The 14,693-nt window shown below is 42.6% G+C and overlaps 1 protein-coding gene across 7 annotated transcripts in view; it reads left to right on the top strand.

The window, feature by feature from the left end:
- The window catches only part of U2SURP (U2 snRNP associated SURP domain containing), a 103,341-nt gene that overhangs the window by 51,124 nt on the left and 37,524 nt on the right, over window positions 1-14,693 (top strand). For all 7 annotated transcript variants that reach the window (XM_068280774.1, XM_068280773.1, XM_068280771.1 and 4 more), the window contains exons 9-11: window positions 246-411; window positions 6,860-7,071; window positions 11,749-11,792. In XM_068280774.1, coding sequence (XP_068136875.1) covers window positions 246-411; window positions 6,860-7,071; window positions 11,749-11,792 — 422 coding nt within the window. The remainder of the gene's footprint in view (window positions 1-245; window positions 412-6,859; window positions 7,072-11,748; window positions 11,793-14,693) is intronic.

Here is a 14,693-nt window from a genome sequence, read left to right as displayed (position 1 = left end):
AAGAAGAAAATACTGTCGATGTATGTGGGGAAAAGAAAATGTTGGATCAATACTTTGGTCAAAATGATCAAGATAGCCCTAGTTTTAAGGATATTTTAATTAATGGTCTGGTCTGTTAACATCTTGTTTAATTCTGTATGCTAGCCTTTATAAAATGTCGTTGGGCTAAAACATAAATGTCACACTGGAGCATAATAAAATTGTTTGGCTGTTGTCTAATCTGTTTTTTTTCTTTCGATTTCTAGATGAATGAAGAGATGCTGTGTCACGAGTTTGGAAAGTTTGGACCTTTGGCTAGTGTTAAAATCATGTGGCCACGAACAGATGAGGAGAGGGCAAGGGAGAGGAACTGTGGCTTTGTGGCATTTATGAATAGGCGGGATGCAGAAAGAGCTTTAAAAAACTTGAATGGTAAGATGCATTTGTATGATGATGGTATTTTTGGTAGATTTATAGGCTTGTAGTGGCTTCATGAATTCTTGAAAACAGTCTATAACCTTTTAAGATTGGACTTCACGCAAACCGCTAAATACGTGAGGTGTGATGTTCAGTACAGGTAGTCCCCAAGTTGCAAACGCCTGACATATGGACTCCAGCTGGAAGGAAATATCAGCAGTGCTTCGCGGAGCTCAGGAGTTAGAAGTAACACTAAGGACACAAATTGGGACAGAATGATGGCACAGGGTACAGTGGTGGCACAGTGTTCCAACTTAAACAGATTCAGGTTAAGAACGAACCTACAGTCAGTCTAAAGTGTAGACAGAAATGTAATTCTGCGTATCCAGCTCAGATAAGCGATAATGGTGCATCTAATAAAATCTCACTGTGGTCACTCCTCCTGTAATAAAGCTTAAAGAAGAGCTGTTAGGTATATGGTCTCAGAGAAACAACACACATACCAGTAGCTAAATATTGGCTGTACTTACATTACATATGCATTTCACTGTCCACGTTTGGATTTCACAGAATTTTTATATAGTATTTGCAGAGAATTATGCTCCTGACGGCTCATGGCAGGTTCCATGTTTGTCTGTCTCCTATGAAGCCAATTGTGATGTCATATCCTCCCTGCTTCCTGATGATTTGACTTACAAAAAAGATCCTAATGGACAACACTACTGTGCAGTGAATATTAATTAGCCATGTGGCTAGGAACAATAGTGGAGTCATGCAGTATACTCTAACGGAACATGTGCCCTGTGATTTTTCAGTGCTGGCTGCTGTTACAAGCTGCTGTAACAAGCTACTGTAACATGAGCCTGTAACGTCTCACTGAGAAAGCAGCCTTAGGGCGTGATAGGGAAATGAAGGGAATGACCCAAGGTACTGCAGTGGGGAGAAGAGGCAGCCCCAGAATGCTTTGCAGTATCTGTTATGCGTCCTGCTGGCCTCCTTCAGAGCTTGGGAATAACCAGCCTTGCTGTTCAGCACACATCATAGTAAGAGAGATTTTTAACTTCAGTATTGCCTTTTTGGCTTCCTATTCCTTCTAAACTGTTTAACACAGGAGAATAGAGGTTTAAATTAGCTTTTGCAGCCTGACATTTACTCTTTAAGCCCAATCTACACGATGCGATTCTTTGTGCGATTCGATTATGATTCTATTTACGATCCAATTAAATCCGACCTGTCTGATCGGAAATTGGATTCGATTCATTTCGATTTGCCATTGCAAAACAATGGCAAATAGAATTGAATCGAATCCCGATCGGACATGTCGGATTTAATCGGATCGTAATCGAATCGCACAAAGTATCGGATCGTGTAGATGTTGCTTAAAAGTTTGAGATCTGTTGTAAAATGGAATGCTGGAGGCCGACATATTTAGGTAATTTTTAAGTGGGGCTTAAAATACATTTAATACGTGTTTACATAGGCTTTTGTATTTTTTTTATCTGATCTGTATAACTAAATCACTTTGGGTGTTTATTGAATAGGGTCTTACCTGAGCCTTTCCTCAGGAAGAAACTGGTCCATGCGTATTTAGACGGTCTTAACCTCCCCGGCGGTATGATTACTTCCAGATTTTGTGTAGAAGCGGTGCAATTTTATCACAAGCTTTTAGACCAAAAAAAATCATACCGCTAGATAGATCTGAGGCAGTCCTGCTCATTACTCCCCTCCCATGGTTCCAGCTCAGGGTTACCACTCTGAGCTGAGGATTTACATCCCGAGCCTGACTCGGGGATACCGCTAAGGAGATTAATGTGGACCTAATTGTGGCTACAAAAACGCACAGGACTATCAAGTGCAAAATGTATATGGACTGCACTACTAAGGGGGGCCAACATAACATTAGTATTTAAATACCACTGACCTCTTTTGCAGCACTTTACAGAGTACGTAGTCTTATTACTAGCTGTCTCTCAGAGGAGCTCACAATCTAATCTCTACCATAGTTATAAGTCTATCATAATATAGGGCCAATTATATGGGGAAGCCAATGAATGTATATGTATGTTTTGGGGTGGGAAACCCACCCGGAAGGCACATCCATGGAGTTAATACAGTAAGGGATGACATAACGCAGTGCACAATTAAGTAATGCTGTAAATAGCAGGGCTTTTGTATTTATTGACCAGCGCGGTCATATGTTGGAGCTTTATAAATAATAGTTGGTGGCACAATCGAGAATACTAGCAACTAATCCACCTCTTTAAAGTGTACCAGAGACGATATATACTTAACTTTTTATACATACCTGGGGCTTCCTTCAGCCCCATGGGCACGGATTGCTCCTACGCCGCCGTCCTCTGCTGCCTGCAGCTCCAGTACCGGGTCCCGTAACTTCCTCCAGTCCCGGACGGTCTGCGCAAGAGGAAGTGCGCTATTTACGTATCTCTCCAGTGGCTCCTGGAGAGATATGTAAATAGCGCTCTTCAACAGGGATATGTGAGGGAGCAGGCTGGTGTTGTACTTTGTTCCCTGGTTGAACTCTATGGACGTATGTCTTTTTTTCAACCCAAATAACTATGTAACTTGCCTCATACTGGCTGCGATTGGGGAAGTTACGGGACCCCGTACTGGAGTATCAGGCAGCGGAGGACTGCGGCGTGGGAGCGATCCGTGCCCATGGGGCTGGAGAAAGCCACAGGTATGTATAATAAAGTACGTATATGTTGTCTCTGGTTTCTTTTAAGGTTGCCTTCCAGTGTTATAAAGGCTAATAAAAGTCCACGGAATCTTGGAATAGCTGCTTCCATCAGATCAATTAACATAAACATTACTCTGCTGGCTTCAGTTAAGGGGCCCATACAATGGTCGATTTCAGCCATCGATCGATTCTATAGAATCGATCGCTCAGAAATCGATTCTATCAAATTCCCCATCGATTTGCAGCCGATTTCGATCAATTTGATCTATCTGACAGGATGGAAGATCTAGGACGATCTGCTGCTGCTAGCAGATCGATGGCCCATAGAGTTGCATTGGATCTAATGGTCCAATAATGCATTTAAATCGATTTCCAATAGATTTCATTCTGAAATCTATTGGAAATCTGTTCCTAGTGTGTGGCACATATCAGATTCCTGTCAGATTGGACTTGACAGGCATCTGCCAGAAATCTATCTGATGGTCGAATCTGCTGCAAATCTATAAGTGTATGGCCACCTTTACAGCTCCAGTCCATCTTGCCTCCAGAAGAATTTTCTCTGGTGTCTCATTGCACAGCTAAAGTTGTTTTGGCAGCAGCTTCAGGAGCCCAAACCACCACTGAATAGATAAAGCATGTGGTTTGATGCCCTACTAGCTGTCTGGTCTTATGCTGGTAGAAGTCAATGCTCCAGATCCTAGAAATGCCAAAATGTATCACAGAACTGAGCCTTAATTACATTCTTTTCATGAACAGGGCTTTATCTGATACATTCTCACAATACAAGCAATATCAAAGTAGGCATAAGCAATGGTACAACAAACCAGTATATGTTTACAGGTATAAAGTACAAATGCAAGTAATTAACATTACACAGGTGCTGAATAAAGGGCAAGACTATATTCAGAGTTAGGAAAACTGTCATAGATCTACAGTCAGGTAAAGAACAAGTAATTAAAGGACAACTGAAATGAGAGGTATATGGAGGTTGCCATATTTATCTCCTTTTGAACAATGCTAGTTACCTGGCGGCCCTGCTGAACTATTTGGCTGCTGTAGTGTATGAATACCACCAGAAACAAGCATGCCGTTAATCTTGTCAGATCTGACAATGTCAAAAACACCTGATCTGCTGCATGCTTGGTCAGGGTCTGTGGCTAAAATTGAGACGGGATCAGCAGGTCAGCCGGTTAACTGGTATTGCTTAAAAGGAAATAAATATGGCAGCCTCCATATCCCTCTCACTTCAGGTGTCCTTAAAGTATGTAGATTGCGCAGCCATCTATCTCAGACACTGGAAAATGTGTTATGACACCTCTGTGTTTGTAGGTAAGTTTTTTTTTTTTTTAAAGTGCATTGTCTTCCGCACCCTGTTCTTCCAGTCATCTATAGAGTGTTAGATTGGGGACAACCAGCAAAATGTTATGCATTGTTTATTTCAATGTGGGATCCCGGGAGATAACAACATGAACGGATGCTGGCAGCCATCTCAACCAAGCATAGCCCGTCAGAGATGTCTACTTGTCTTAAAGAAAATCTGTAATGAAAAAAACTCCCCTGGGGGGTACTCACCTCGGGTGGGGGAAGCCTCGGATCATATTGAGGCTTCCCCCGTCCTCCTCTGTCCCACGGCGGCGGAGAAAATCCTGCCGGAGCGGCAGCGATGTAAATATTTACCTTTTGGCTCCAGCGCAGGCGCAGTATCCGCTCTTTCCACGGAGATAGGCGAAAATAGCCGATCTCCGTCGGGCCGCTCTACTGCGAGACCCGACGGAGATCGGCTATTTTCGCCTATCTCCGTCAGAAGAGCCGCAACAGCGCCCCCGCTGGAGCCCGAAAAGGTAACTATTGCACAGGCGGTCGTATTTGTCGCCTGTGCGTTCCGGGGGCTGTAGCGAGACCGAGACCGCCGTGGGACACAGGAGGACGGGGGAAGCCTCGATAGGGTCCAGAGGCTTCCCCCTACTGAGGGGAGTAACCCCCAGGGGAACTTTTTTCAGTACAGGTTTTCTTTAAAGGTCTGTAATAAAGCTCTAGAAGTAAACTCTGACAATTGTAGGAATTTAACAGAGATGTATGAGCCTTTGTATATTGATGCACAGTATACCGTGAAATGTTACTGTAAGGCATGACAGGTTATGTCCCCAATCAGTCTCTATGCCCCAGTCTAGTGCTGCAGCTCTGAGCTCGGCCCACGTCTTCACCTATAGACAAGTCCCCGCTTGAACAGGGCACTGAATATGTCTCCTGACTTCGGTTACCCCCAGTTCTTAACGTGCAAGGCAAATAGACTTAAGTAGAGAGGACGATAACCCACCAGAACCCCAATGAGGCTAGTAACACAGTTCAAATAGTTCATAAGTATCACACAGGGCAATTACCTTGATTCAGGAGGATGAGGCCCTCAATGTCGATTGCCAGTAATGACAGATGTATCAGGAACAGGCATTGAGGGTCCAGGCAGATATGAGAGAGTTCATGCAAGGTCCATATGCAAGGTTATTCAGCAGGCAGTGAATGATTCAGGCAAGGATAGAGTTCATGCAAGGTCCACATGCAAGGTTATACAACAGGCAAGGATTAGTTCAAGCTTACTTAGTGTCCAGTAACTTAGCAATGGTCCGTCCAGGCAGCATGCAAGAGTATCCAGTAAACAGGCAGAGGTCGGTCCAGATAGCAGGCAAGGGTTAATCACAGCAGATAAGAATCGTCAATACAAGCCAAAGGTCAAGATCCAGTAATAAAAACAATGTGAGTGCGCACCCAGCAACTAGCCACAGCTATGCTTATCACGGGCGATGACTGGGAGCACTCTGCAGGTTTAAATATAACTTTCATCCAATTAGTGGCTGGCCACACTCCGCACATCCAATCACACAGTGGTACACCTACCTAGGTGTCGGCTGTAATGTCAGCTGACACCGCGTTGTCAGCTGACCGGAGTCAGCTGACTATTGTTTACATCTGCGGAGGGCGTACTGCGAACGCGCCCTCCGCCTATCAGAATGTGCAGCCTGTATCTCAGCAGCAGCGTCGCCAGTGGGGAACAAGCGCAGAGACCCGGAAGCAACGGATTCCGCCCGGGTCTCTCTGCAGAAACATCATCAAAAGCAGGCAGGTTCCTTATAGTTATACAATTGTTTTTCTTGCACACTAATACAAATGATAAAATATAAGAATTGATTAGTGAATATTACATCTTTTTTTCCATACACCTATCTGAGTGGTTCTCATTGCACATGCTTCTTTATACATCTATATAATCCCTCATAAACTATTCCATAACATTGCTTGGTGTGTTATTTGCAGGTAAGCAGTAAATGGTTTAAATCCACAGAAGTGATTTGTCTTTACTGTGTTCTCTTAGGGCCCTTTTCCACTAGCAATCGCTAGCGTTCACGCTGAACGCTAGCGATTGCTGAATCGAAAAAGCTAAAAATTTACCGGCGATTTCCCGACGTTTGCGGCCGCGATTTTGCTATGCTATGCACTGCATAGCAAAATCGCGGCAAAAGTCGCTCCGCGGCGCGATCGCGATCAAGTAAAAAACGATTCGCGGTAGTGGAAATTACCTACTGCGATTCCTATGTTAAAAAGCAAACCGTAGGGATTTTAAAATCACTAGCGGTTTTGCGGTTTTGCGATTAAGCAGTCGCAAACGCCCTAGTGGAAAAGGGCCCTTACAGTATCTTTGCATACTACTGGGGAATTATTCTTTTCATTTGAATGTTTTGAGAAAATAGCTTTATTGTTTTGTTTTTACAGGAAAAATGGTTATGTCTTTTGAAATGAAGCTCGGGTGGGGAAAAGCTGTGCCTATCCCTCCACACCCTATATACATCCCACCATCTATGATGGAGCATACCCTGCCACCTCCTCCCTCCGGCTTACCATTCAATGCCCAGCCAAGAGAGCGCCTCAAGAACCCCAATGCTCCCTTGCTACCAGCTCCCAAAAATAAAGAGGAGTTCGAGAAGGTAATTGATGAAACAATACAATGTGCACTAATAATCAGTGCTGCTGGATGTATAACATATATACATGATAAATGCACATTTAGAAAATTCATTGTAGATCCCAACCCCATCTATATCCACTTTTAGATATAAGCACATGTAGCACTGTCTGCATACAGGTTCGTATTCATTTTTTTAAATTAGCTGCTGTGACATTTATTGCTTTGGACAAGGCGGTATGATACAGTTTATCTTTTAGATGGTTGAGTATGTTTCAGAAAATTCATGGTTTGTGTATGAAACTAGTATATACAAGGCTTGGCTAAATTAGAGTTTGGAACTTTGTTATACATTTTCATAGTAAAATACCAATTATTCTATTTAATGTACTACTAGAATTTTCCAGAATTTATTTTACTATTACATTGATTTTGTTTAACCACTTCAGTACCAGCGGTCTCTGGCCCCTTAAATTCCAGAGTCCAGTGATACAAAAAAAACAGGCTTACCAACGAGACAACGCACGGACCCGCGACTACCATCGATCGCGCTGCTCTCCCTTCACTGAAGCTCACTCGCTCTGCCATCGCTATAACGGCAGAGCTCTGTGAGACGGTCTGGAGCTGATCTCATTGCCTCTTGACCCTGTGATCAGTGTGAGCCAATGCTATTCACTCACAGTGATCATGGGGTTATGAGCCAATTAAATTGTCTCCTGACCATCTCACAGAGCTCTGCCATCATACAGACAGCAGGGCGAGGTGGCTGCAGTGGCGGGAGCGTGCAGTGTGCTAATTGAAATCTACTCCCTGGCAGAGATAACAGGTCCCAAATAGAGCGTCAATTTCAATCAGTATTGTCTGGAACCAATTAAGCAGTCCATTACAGAAGAAAACGTGGCTTTATTGGGAAAGTTAAATATTATTGTAAAAGAAAAGCTTTTGATGTCTGTTAATACGGTATAACTAGTGGTTAGATTTTGGCTCTTTTATGCCATGAAAACTTAGCTGGTATAGACAAGCAACTTTCCCCCACTTTAAACTGGCTGCATTTCATGACTTCTGCCTAATGTGACCATTTACGGTCAACTGACAAAACCTGAAAACTTTCCTTGCTCTCCATGTGGAAAGGATAGAGGAATAACTTCATTGGCCTAGGTTACATGATTTCTATAGTATTTCCCTGAGATAAGTCCACCATGGAATATCCGCTCCTTCTCACACTCTACCCTCTCCATAGAAATTGCTTGGATGAGCAGAGCCTGACTGAGTATATTGTGCAGTAGTTATTGGTTAGAAGTGAGATGTGCTTGTTCGTGCTTTTGCTGTTTCCTTTCATCGATCTGTCTGCCAAAAATACTTTAACCATACACTGTCATTTAAAAAAAATATTTTTGTGTATTGTTTTTATGGGATTCATGAACTACACTTCTGTAGTGCACTGTAAAAAGTAATGGCCATGTGCAAAGAACCGTAAACTATAATCTATAACATTTTAGTTATAGTTAGGCTTTTTATGCATGGTAATTATGCTTAAAGGATGGGGTGGAGTTTAAAAAAAAAAAAAACTAAGGTTCATTCTCTTCCTTTAATTAGCTCCATTACCCTAATGCAGCATCTTGTGAATTTTCTGTAGGGTCCCAGCCATATTGATCAGCTGGGAGGGTTCATATGTACTCTGGCTGCTCACTTAGGCCACTAGAAGTGGCAGCTTTGTGTACTTGTACATTGATCCCATTTGGAGCTGCGATAGCTGCCCAGTTAACTGTAAATCAAGTATCTACCAGCTTTCAGCTGAGATTTAGTTGCATTATAATGTGCCAGGTAGATGTATATACAGCTAAAGCTCCTTTATCATCCCCTCGCCCCCACACACACACTTTGGGAATAGGAAATCCAAAGTTACAGACTAACAAAGCTATTAATTAAAATGATTCCTTTCAAGAGAAATGGCACATGACATACTTCCTTAAAGGGAAGGTTCGCGCAGACTATAAAAAACAAACTGCTCTTACCTGGGGCTTCTTCCAGCTTCTGGCAGTCGATCGGTGCCCTCGCCGCAGCTCCTCTTCCTCCCAGCGTCCAAAGTTGGAGAAGCCGACCTCGCCAGGTCGGCTTCTGTGCCCTCCACGGCGGGGGGTCACGTGGTGTAGGGACGTCATCAGGTCTCTACTGCGCAGGTGCAGAACTACTGCGCCTGCACAGTAGAGACCCGATGACGTCCCTACACCACGTGACACCCGCTGTGGAGCGCACATGAAGCCGACCCGGAAGCAGACCTGGTGAGGTCGGCTTCTTCACCTCTGGACGCCGGGAGGGAGAGGAGCTGCGGCGGGGGCACCGATCGACTGCCAGGAGCAGGAAGAAGCCCCAGGTAAGTGCAGTTTGTTTTTTATAGTCTGCGTGGATCTTCCCTTTAAACACTAAATGTGAGGTTTAATTTGGAGTTTAGTCGGAATTTAACGCTGTTCTCTTAAGCCGATGGGTTTTTTTTTTCCGTTTTTTTAGATTTGTTTTACTTGTATTGTCATTACCTGATGGGGCCACTATCAGATGCATGATATTGCTTGATGGACCTCTAACTTTGAAGAATTGTTCTCAATTACACTATAACAATTTTCAGTAGAAAACAAAGGGTAGAAGTGGAGGCCGGCACTGCTTCACTAGCGTTTATTTAACAACAATTCTGTGTACAAACGCATCAGCATGTCATCATGGAGGTGAACTTCAGAATGTATTAATATTGGTGCACATACCCGGTCCTGGTGGGCAGACAATGGAGTGGTGGGTGCAAGTCACAAGTAGCCTGACGGCCGTTTCGTGCCGGAGTAGCCCCCACAGAAGCGGTGCTTGGCTCGAAACAGCCGTCAGGCTACTTACGCCCTGCACCCACCACTCCATTGTCTGCCCACCGGGACCAGGTATGTGCACCAATATTCAAACATTTTTAAGTTCACGTCCACGATGACATGCTGATGTGTTTGTACACAGAATTGTTGTTTAGTAAACGTCGGCAACTTCCACTTTCAACCTTTTGTTTTCTTCAATACTGGTTGAACTCGATGGACGTATGTCTTTTTTCAACCAAAATAACTATGTAACTATGTAACTATGACTTAAATGGTCTGAGCATGCTTGGGCATTAAAGGGCCAACCACCCTGGTTAATGCAGACGCCATTCATGCTTCGATCCTTTCACTGCAGTGCCAACGCCTTACCCTACTTTGTCACACAACTTTCAGTAGGCCTCTGTTGCTAAAGTCTGTCATCCATTATCTGGTTCTTGCAAGTTGGATACAAAAAGGTTTAGCGCTTATATACATTTCCATTTGCATTCTGCTGTGTTTAGAGTTGTACACAGCTCTCATCTACACCTCATGGGGGTTTCTGTACCATGGTACTTTTCTCTTTGATGTATTTTCATCTAGTGTGGATTTAAAAACTGTTACTTGCAGCTAGTTTCCAGTAAGTATTGCAGCTGTTTACAGCATACAGAATGTTTCCTAGTAGAACGCCATATAGAAAATGCATAGAACACTGAAATTGACACTGAAGCAGAAAAAAACGTATGATATAATGAATTGTATGTGTAGTTCAGATAATTGATAGAACATTAGTAGCAAAGAAAACTCATATTTTTATTTTCAGTTAAGTAGCTTTTTTATAGCATTACGTCATTCTGTCATATTTGCAGTTTACAAACTACACTCTGTATTTTAAAGTATGAAACGGAGTAGAAATAATGACCCTTTTAACTTCCCTGCAGTAAAACCTTATCTCAACCTGTTTCTTTGGTGTTGGTTGGGTCAGAGAGCTCAGAGAAGCTCTTTTGCATAGATAACAAGAGACATTTTTAACTCTTCCTGTACTGGAAAACAATATGCGACTCTTTCCTTTGCTACTAATATTCTATTCCTGAGCTGTACTACTCATTATATCATAAGTTTAATTTCACTTCAGATTCCCTCTAATCACTTGTATTTTTTAACATTGGATTGCGCACGGGTCTTTAGAGACTATATGTGGTCTCTTTAGAGAATAGATTGCCCACTTAATCTTGGGAACCTCTGATCGGTAGAGGAGGGGTTACCCATTCTGTGGCATACACTGATGGCAGGCTTTTGCCTTGGAAAATGTAACCAGAAGGCAGCAAGTGTTGTGAGGTTATATACAGTAACTTGTCCTGTGCTCACAGGAATGTATGCTTTTCTTGAAAGGGGGTTTTATTTTCAAGCAAACCCTCAGGGCCTGTTCTGCTTATACAAACAGCTGCCTTTAAATGAGAATCTGGTCATCTGTTTTATATAAAACCTTTTCCCCCAAAGTTCCTTTTACCCAAGCCATGCATGTATTTGCTTGTGAAAGCTCTGCATTTTATTATTAAAATAAAACGTTGAGTTTAGTATAGCTGCTTGTTCAGAAAGCCTGAGTTTCACCATAGTAGTAGTTCCCCTTACAATTTCCAGTGTAGTACCTTATTTGTGTTTTAATGTGCAGTATATCAGGACATCCCAGCTGTCACCCACTCTGTGGGCACATTGGTTAGATCTTGTTAGTTGTTTGTTTTTCAAGAAGAACCTGCAGAAACATGTACTAGATGTCTAGTGTTATAATGAATATGTATATATTTTTTTGCTTGTTACATGTTAACAATACTCACATATTCTATGTTTATTATCTGATGTGACTTCATATACAGACTCTGTCGCAAGCCATAGTCAAAGTGGTTATCCCAACAGAAAGGTACATTTTTTTTTCTTTATTATTACTCATATGACTTAAGAAAATCTCCCCTTCGGAATTACTAAAAATTGGTTGATGATCTTGAGGGTTGATTGGTGCTTCACTGAGCAACAGTTTATCTGAAGATGAACTTATTAAAGAATGTTTAGGCTACTGTGATACCATTCAGCAAAGTACACACTGTTTTACATTAGAGCAATTTGCTAGTATAGTGGGAGCTTCGTTACTTTTAATGCTTGTTTAGTATAGAGTAAAACCAGGTAAGAACATCCTGCTGTTTTGTGACGTGTCACCAAAACGTTTGCAGTCTCTCCTTTGGTAGAGATCACAGTAAAAGGTTTACAGATGTTCCAAACTAATAATAGGTGGTGCTAGTGTACCTTCCACAAGAGCGGCATGGTGAAGCAGAATCCCTTATCTCAAGCCTAAAAGTAAAATCTATATTCCAATTCACCAAGCGCTATATTTATCAGCAATTCCTTATTGCAAAGATGAAGATAGAAATGTGCATAATATTCCATCAATCCAGCATTGGTACCAATAAAATTATTGCCTCCAGTCTCACAACACACCATACAATCATCCCACACTCACTCACAAACAGGTTCCGTTGAGTAAAAATGTATATACCGTATATTCAGGCGTATAAGATGACCCCCCAACTTTTCCAGTTAAAATATAGAGTTTGGGATATACTTGCTATATAAGACTACCCCTCTTCCAATGCACACCAAATAATAATTTAAAAAAAAATCATATACTGGTGCTATGTATGAACAGTTACTGGTACTGTACTGTGTGTGGTACCCAGTATATAACAGTATATAGGCGATTGACTGGTTGGATTGGTCAACTCTCCCTAAGCGGATTGGTCTGCTTTCCCTGTCTCCCTGTTTATCAGAGCGACATGGAGGAATAGATTGCAATGTGCCCATAAAACACGCCTCTTTCACCCTTCTGGCCCACCCTTGTATCCTATTTACATCCTTCTCTGCCTCTCAGATTTCACACATGTGCGCCTGCTCCGCTTCACTACAGTCCTTAACAGCGAGATCTGAGAGGCGGTAACAGGATAGGGTGTATCACCTGACATCCATGACCCCCCAGCGTATAAGACGACCCCTGACTTTTCAGAAGATTTTCAAGGGTTAGAAAGTCTTATACACCAGAATATACAGTATATAAAAAGTCACTTGCAAGTGCTAAAAAAAAGTTTGCTGATATCAAAAAGTTCTCCCATTCTCCATAATCAAGTCTCCATGCGTCGCACAATGTAGCATTCCCAAATGGTCCGCAGTAATCGGAAGAGCCAGTCCGTCTCCCCTGTGTATATCTCACTAAGGCCTAGTGCACACCGGAGCGTTTCCGCGGCGGTTTGCGATCTGCTTGCGGGTGCGGATCCGCTAGGGTAATGTATTTCAATGGGCTGGTGCACACCAGAGCGGGAGGCGTTTTGCAGAAACGCATACTCCCGGGCTGCTGCAGATTTTGGATTGCGGATGCGTTTCTGCTTCAATGTTAAGTATAGGAAAACCGCAAACCGCTCTGAAAAACGGCACTTCAGAGCGGTTTGCCAGGCGTTTTTTGTTACAGTAGCTGTTCAGTAACAGCTTTACTGTAACAATACATGAAATCTACTATACCAAAACCGCTACACAAAACCGCAAAACGCCAGCTGAAACGCTGCAGAAAAATAAGAAAAAGCGTTTCAAAATCTGCTAGCATTTTGCGGATCTGCTAGCGGTTTTTGGTGTGCACCAGGCCTAACAGTTGGAAGTGTTTCGCGTCTCTCCTTCTCCCCCACTCGTTCAGCCGCGATCATGCTGTAACTAGCATGCGTTGTAGTTAAGCCAATAGTCACACTTCCAGCATTGTACGCTGAAGCCGGGTCCCTCTGCAGTAGGCTTCCCAGCTGGATCTTTCCAGCATGCTCAGCAGTCCTGTTGACATCACCTTAAAGAGATATGAGCAGCTACGTTTGAGAAACTTGTTTTTCAATGTTTCAGTCATCGGACTGTATCCGCAAGTGTCATCCAAACCATAATTTTTAAAATCCTCCTGAGAAAGACCAACCATTTGGTTGAAACTCGTAAGAAACTGAGCTGGTTTGGATGATGCTTGTGGATACAACCGGATAACTGAAACATTGTCAAACAAGTTTCTCGTAGCCGCTCCTATCTCCTCAACAGGACCAGTTTTTAACCACATTTTTTTTTTCTTTGCTTTTTTTGTTGTTGTTGATTTAGTACTCGTAAGATGGGCCTCTCTCTCAGACTGAGTCCCCACTACAGCTTAAAACATAAATAGAATACATTCACACTTGTCAGTTTGCAACGGATCTGTTGTAACCGTTGCGGTAAGCAAGACCGCACTTTTGTGCTGTCTGAGATTTTTTTTTTTTTTCTTGGAGAGTGCATGCACTTCCCATTAACCTATGGTTGAAACGCATCTATCATTAATGCCAACCAGACCACAATGGACCGTCATAAAATAGGCTTTACATAACAAGTAAAAGACGAGTGAAGATTCACTCAAATCTAGGTTCCCGCCCGCTCGAGACAGATCTTGAATGGACAGCGGAAGCATACTTGTTATGTAAAGCCAATTTTTATGACTGGCAATGGATATTTCAATTTCACAAGAAACCACTACCATGGTGCATAACTACTGCAGAGACTGAGTGACGCTCTACAGTGGCTTAGAAAAAAGCTATTTGTAGCAGGTAAAACAATTCAGGAAGTAAATGCTGCCATATCGCATTACATGGCATATACTTACTGCATACTTAGACATGTGCTACTTTATAGTTACGTCAGCACTGAGATATTTGATTAGTAACCATTATACATTGTGCCATTCCCCCCCAAAAAGTATATAGTCATTAGAAGTAGTTGCCACGTT

The sequence above is a fragment of the Hyperolius riggenbachi genome, chromosome 4, assembly GCF_040937935.1.
Source record: "Hyperolius riggenbachi isolate aHypRig1 chromosome 4, aHypRig1.pri, whole genome shotgun sequence".
In the NCBI taxonomy this organism is placed as follows: Eukaryota; Metazoa; Chordata; class Amphibia; order Anura; family Hyperoliidae; genus Hyperolius; species Hyperolius riggenbachi.
Note: the sequence above shows the minus strand (reverse complement) of the source record. Positions and strands in the feature narration are given on the sequence as shown.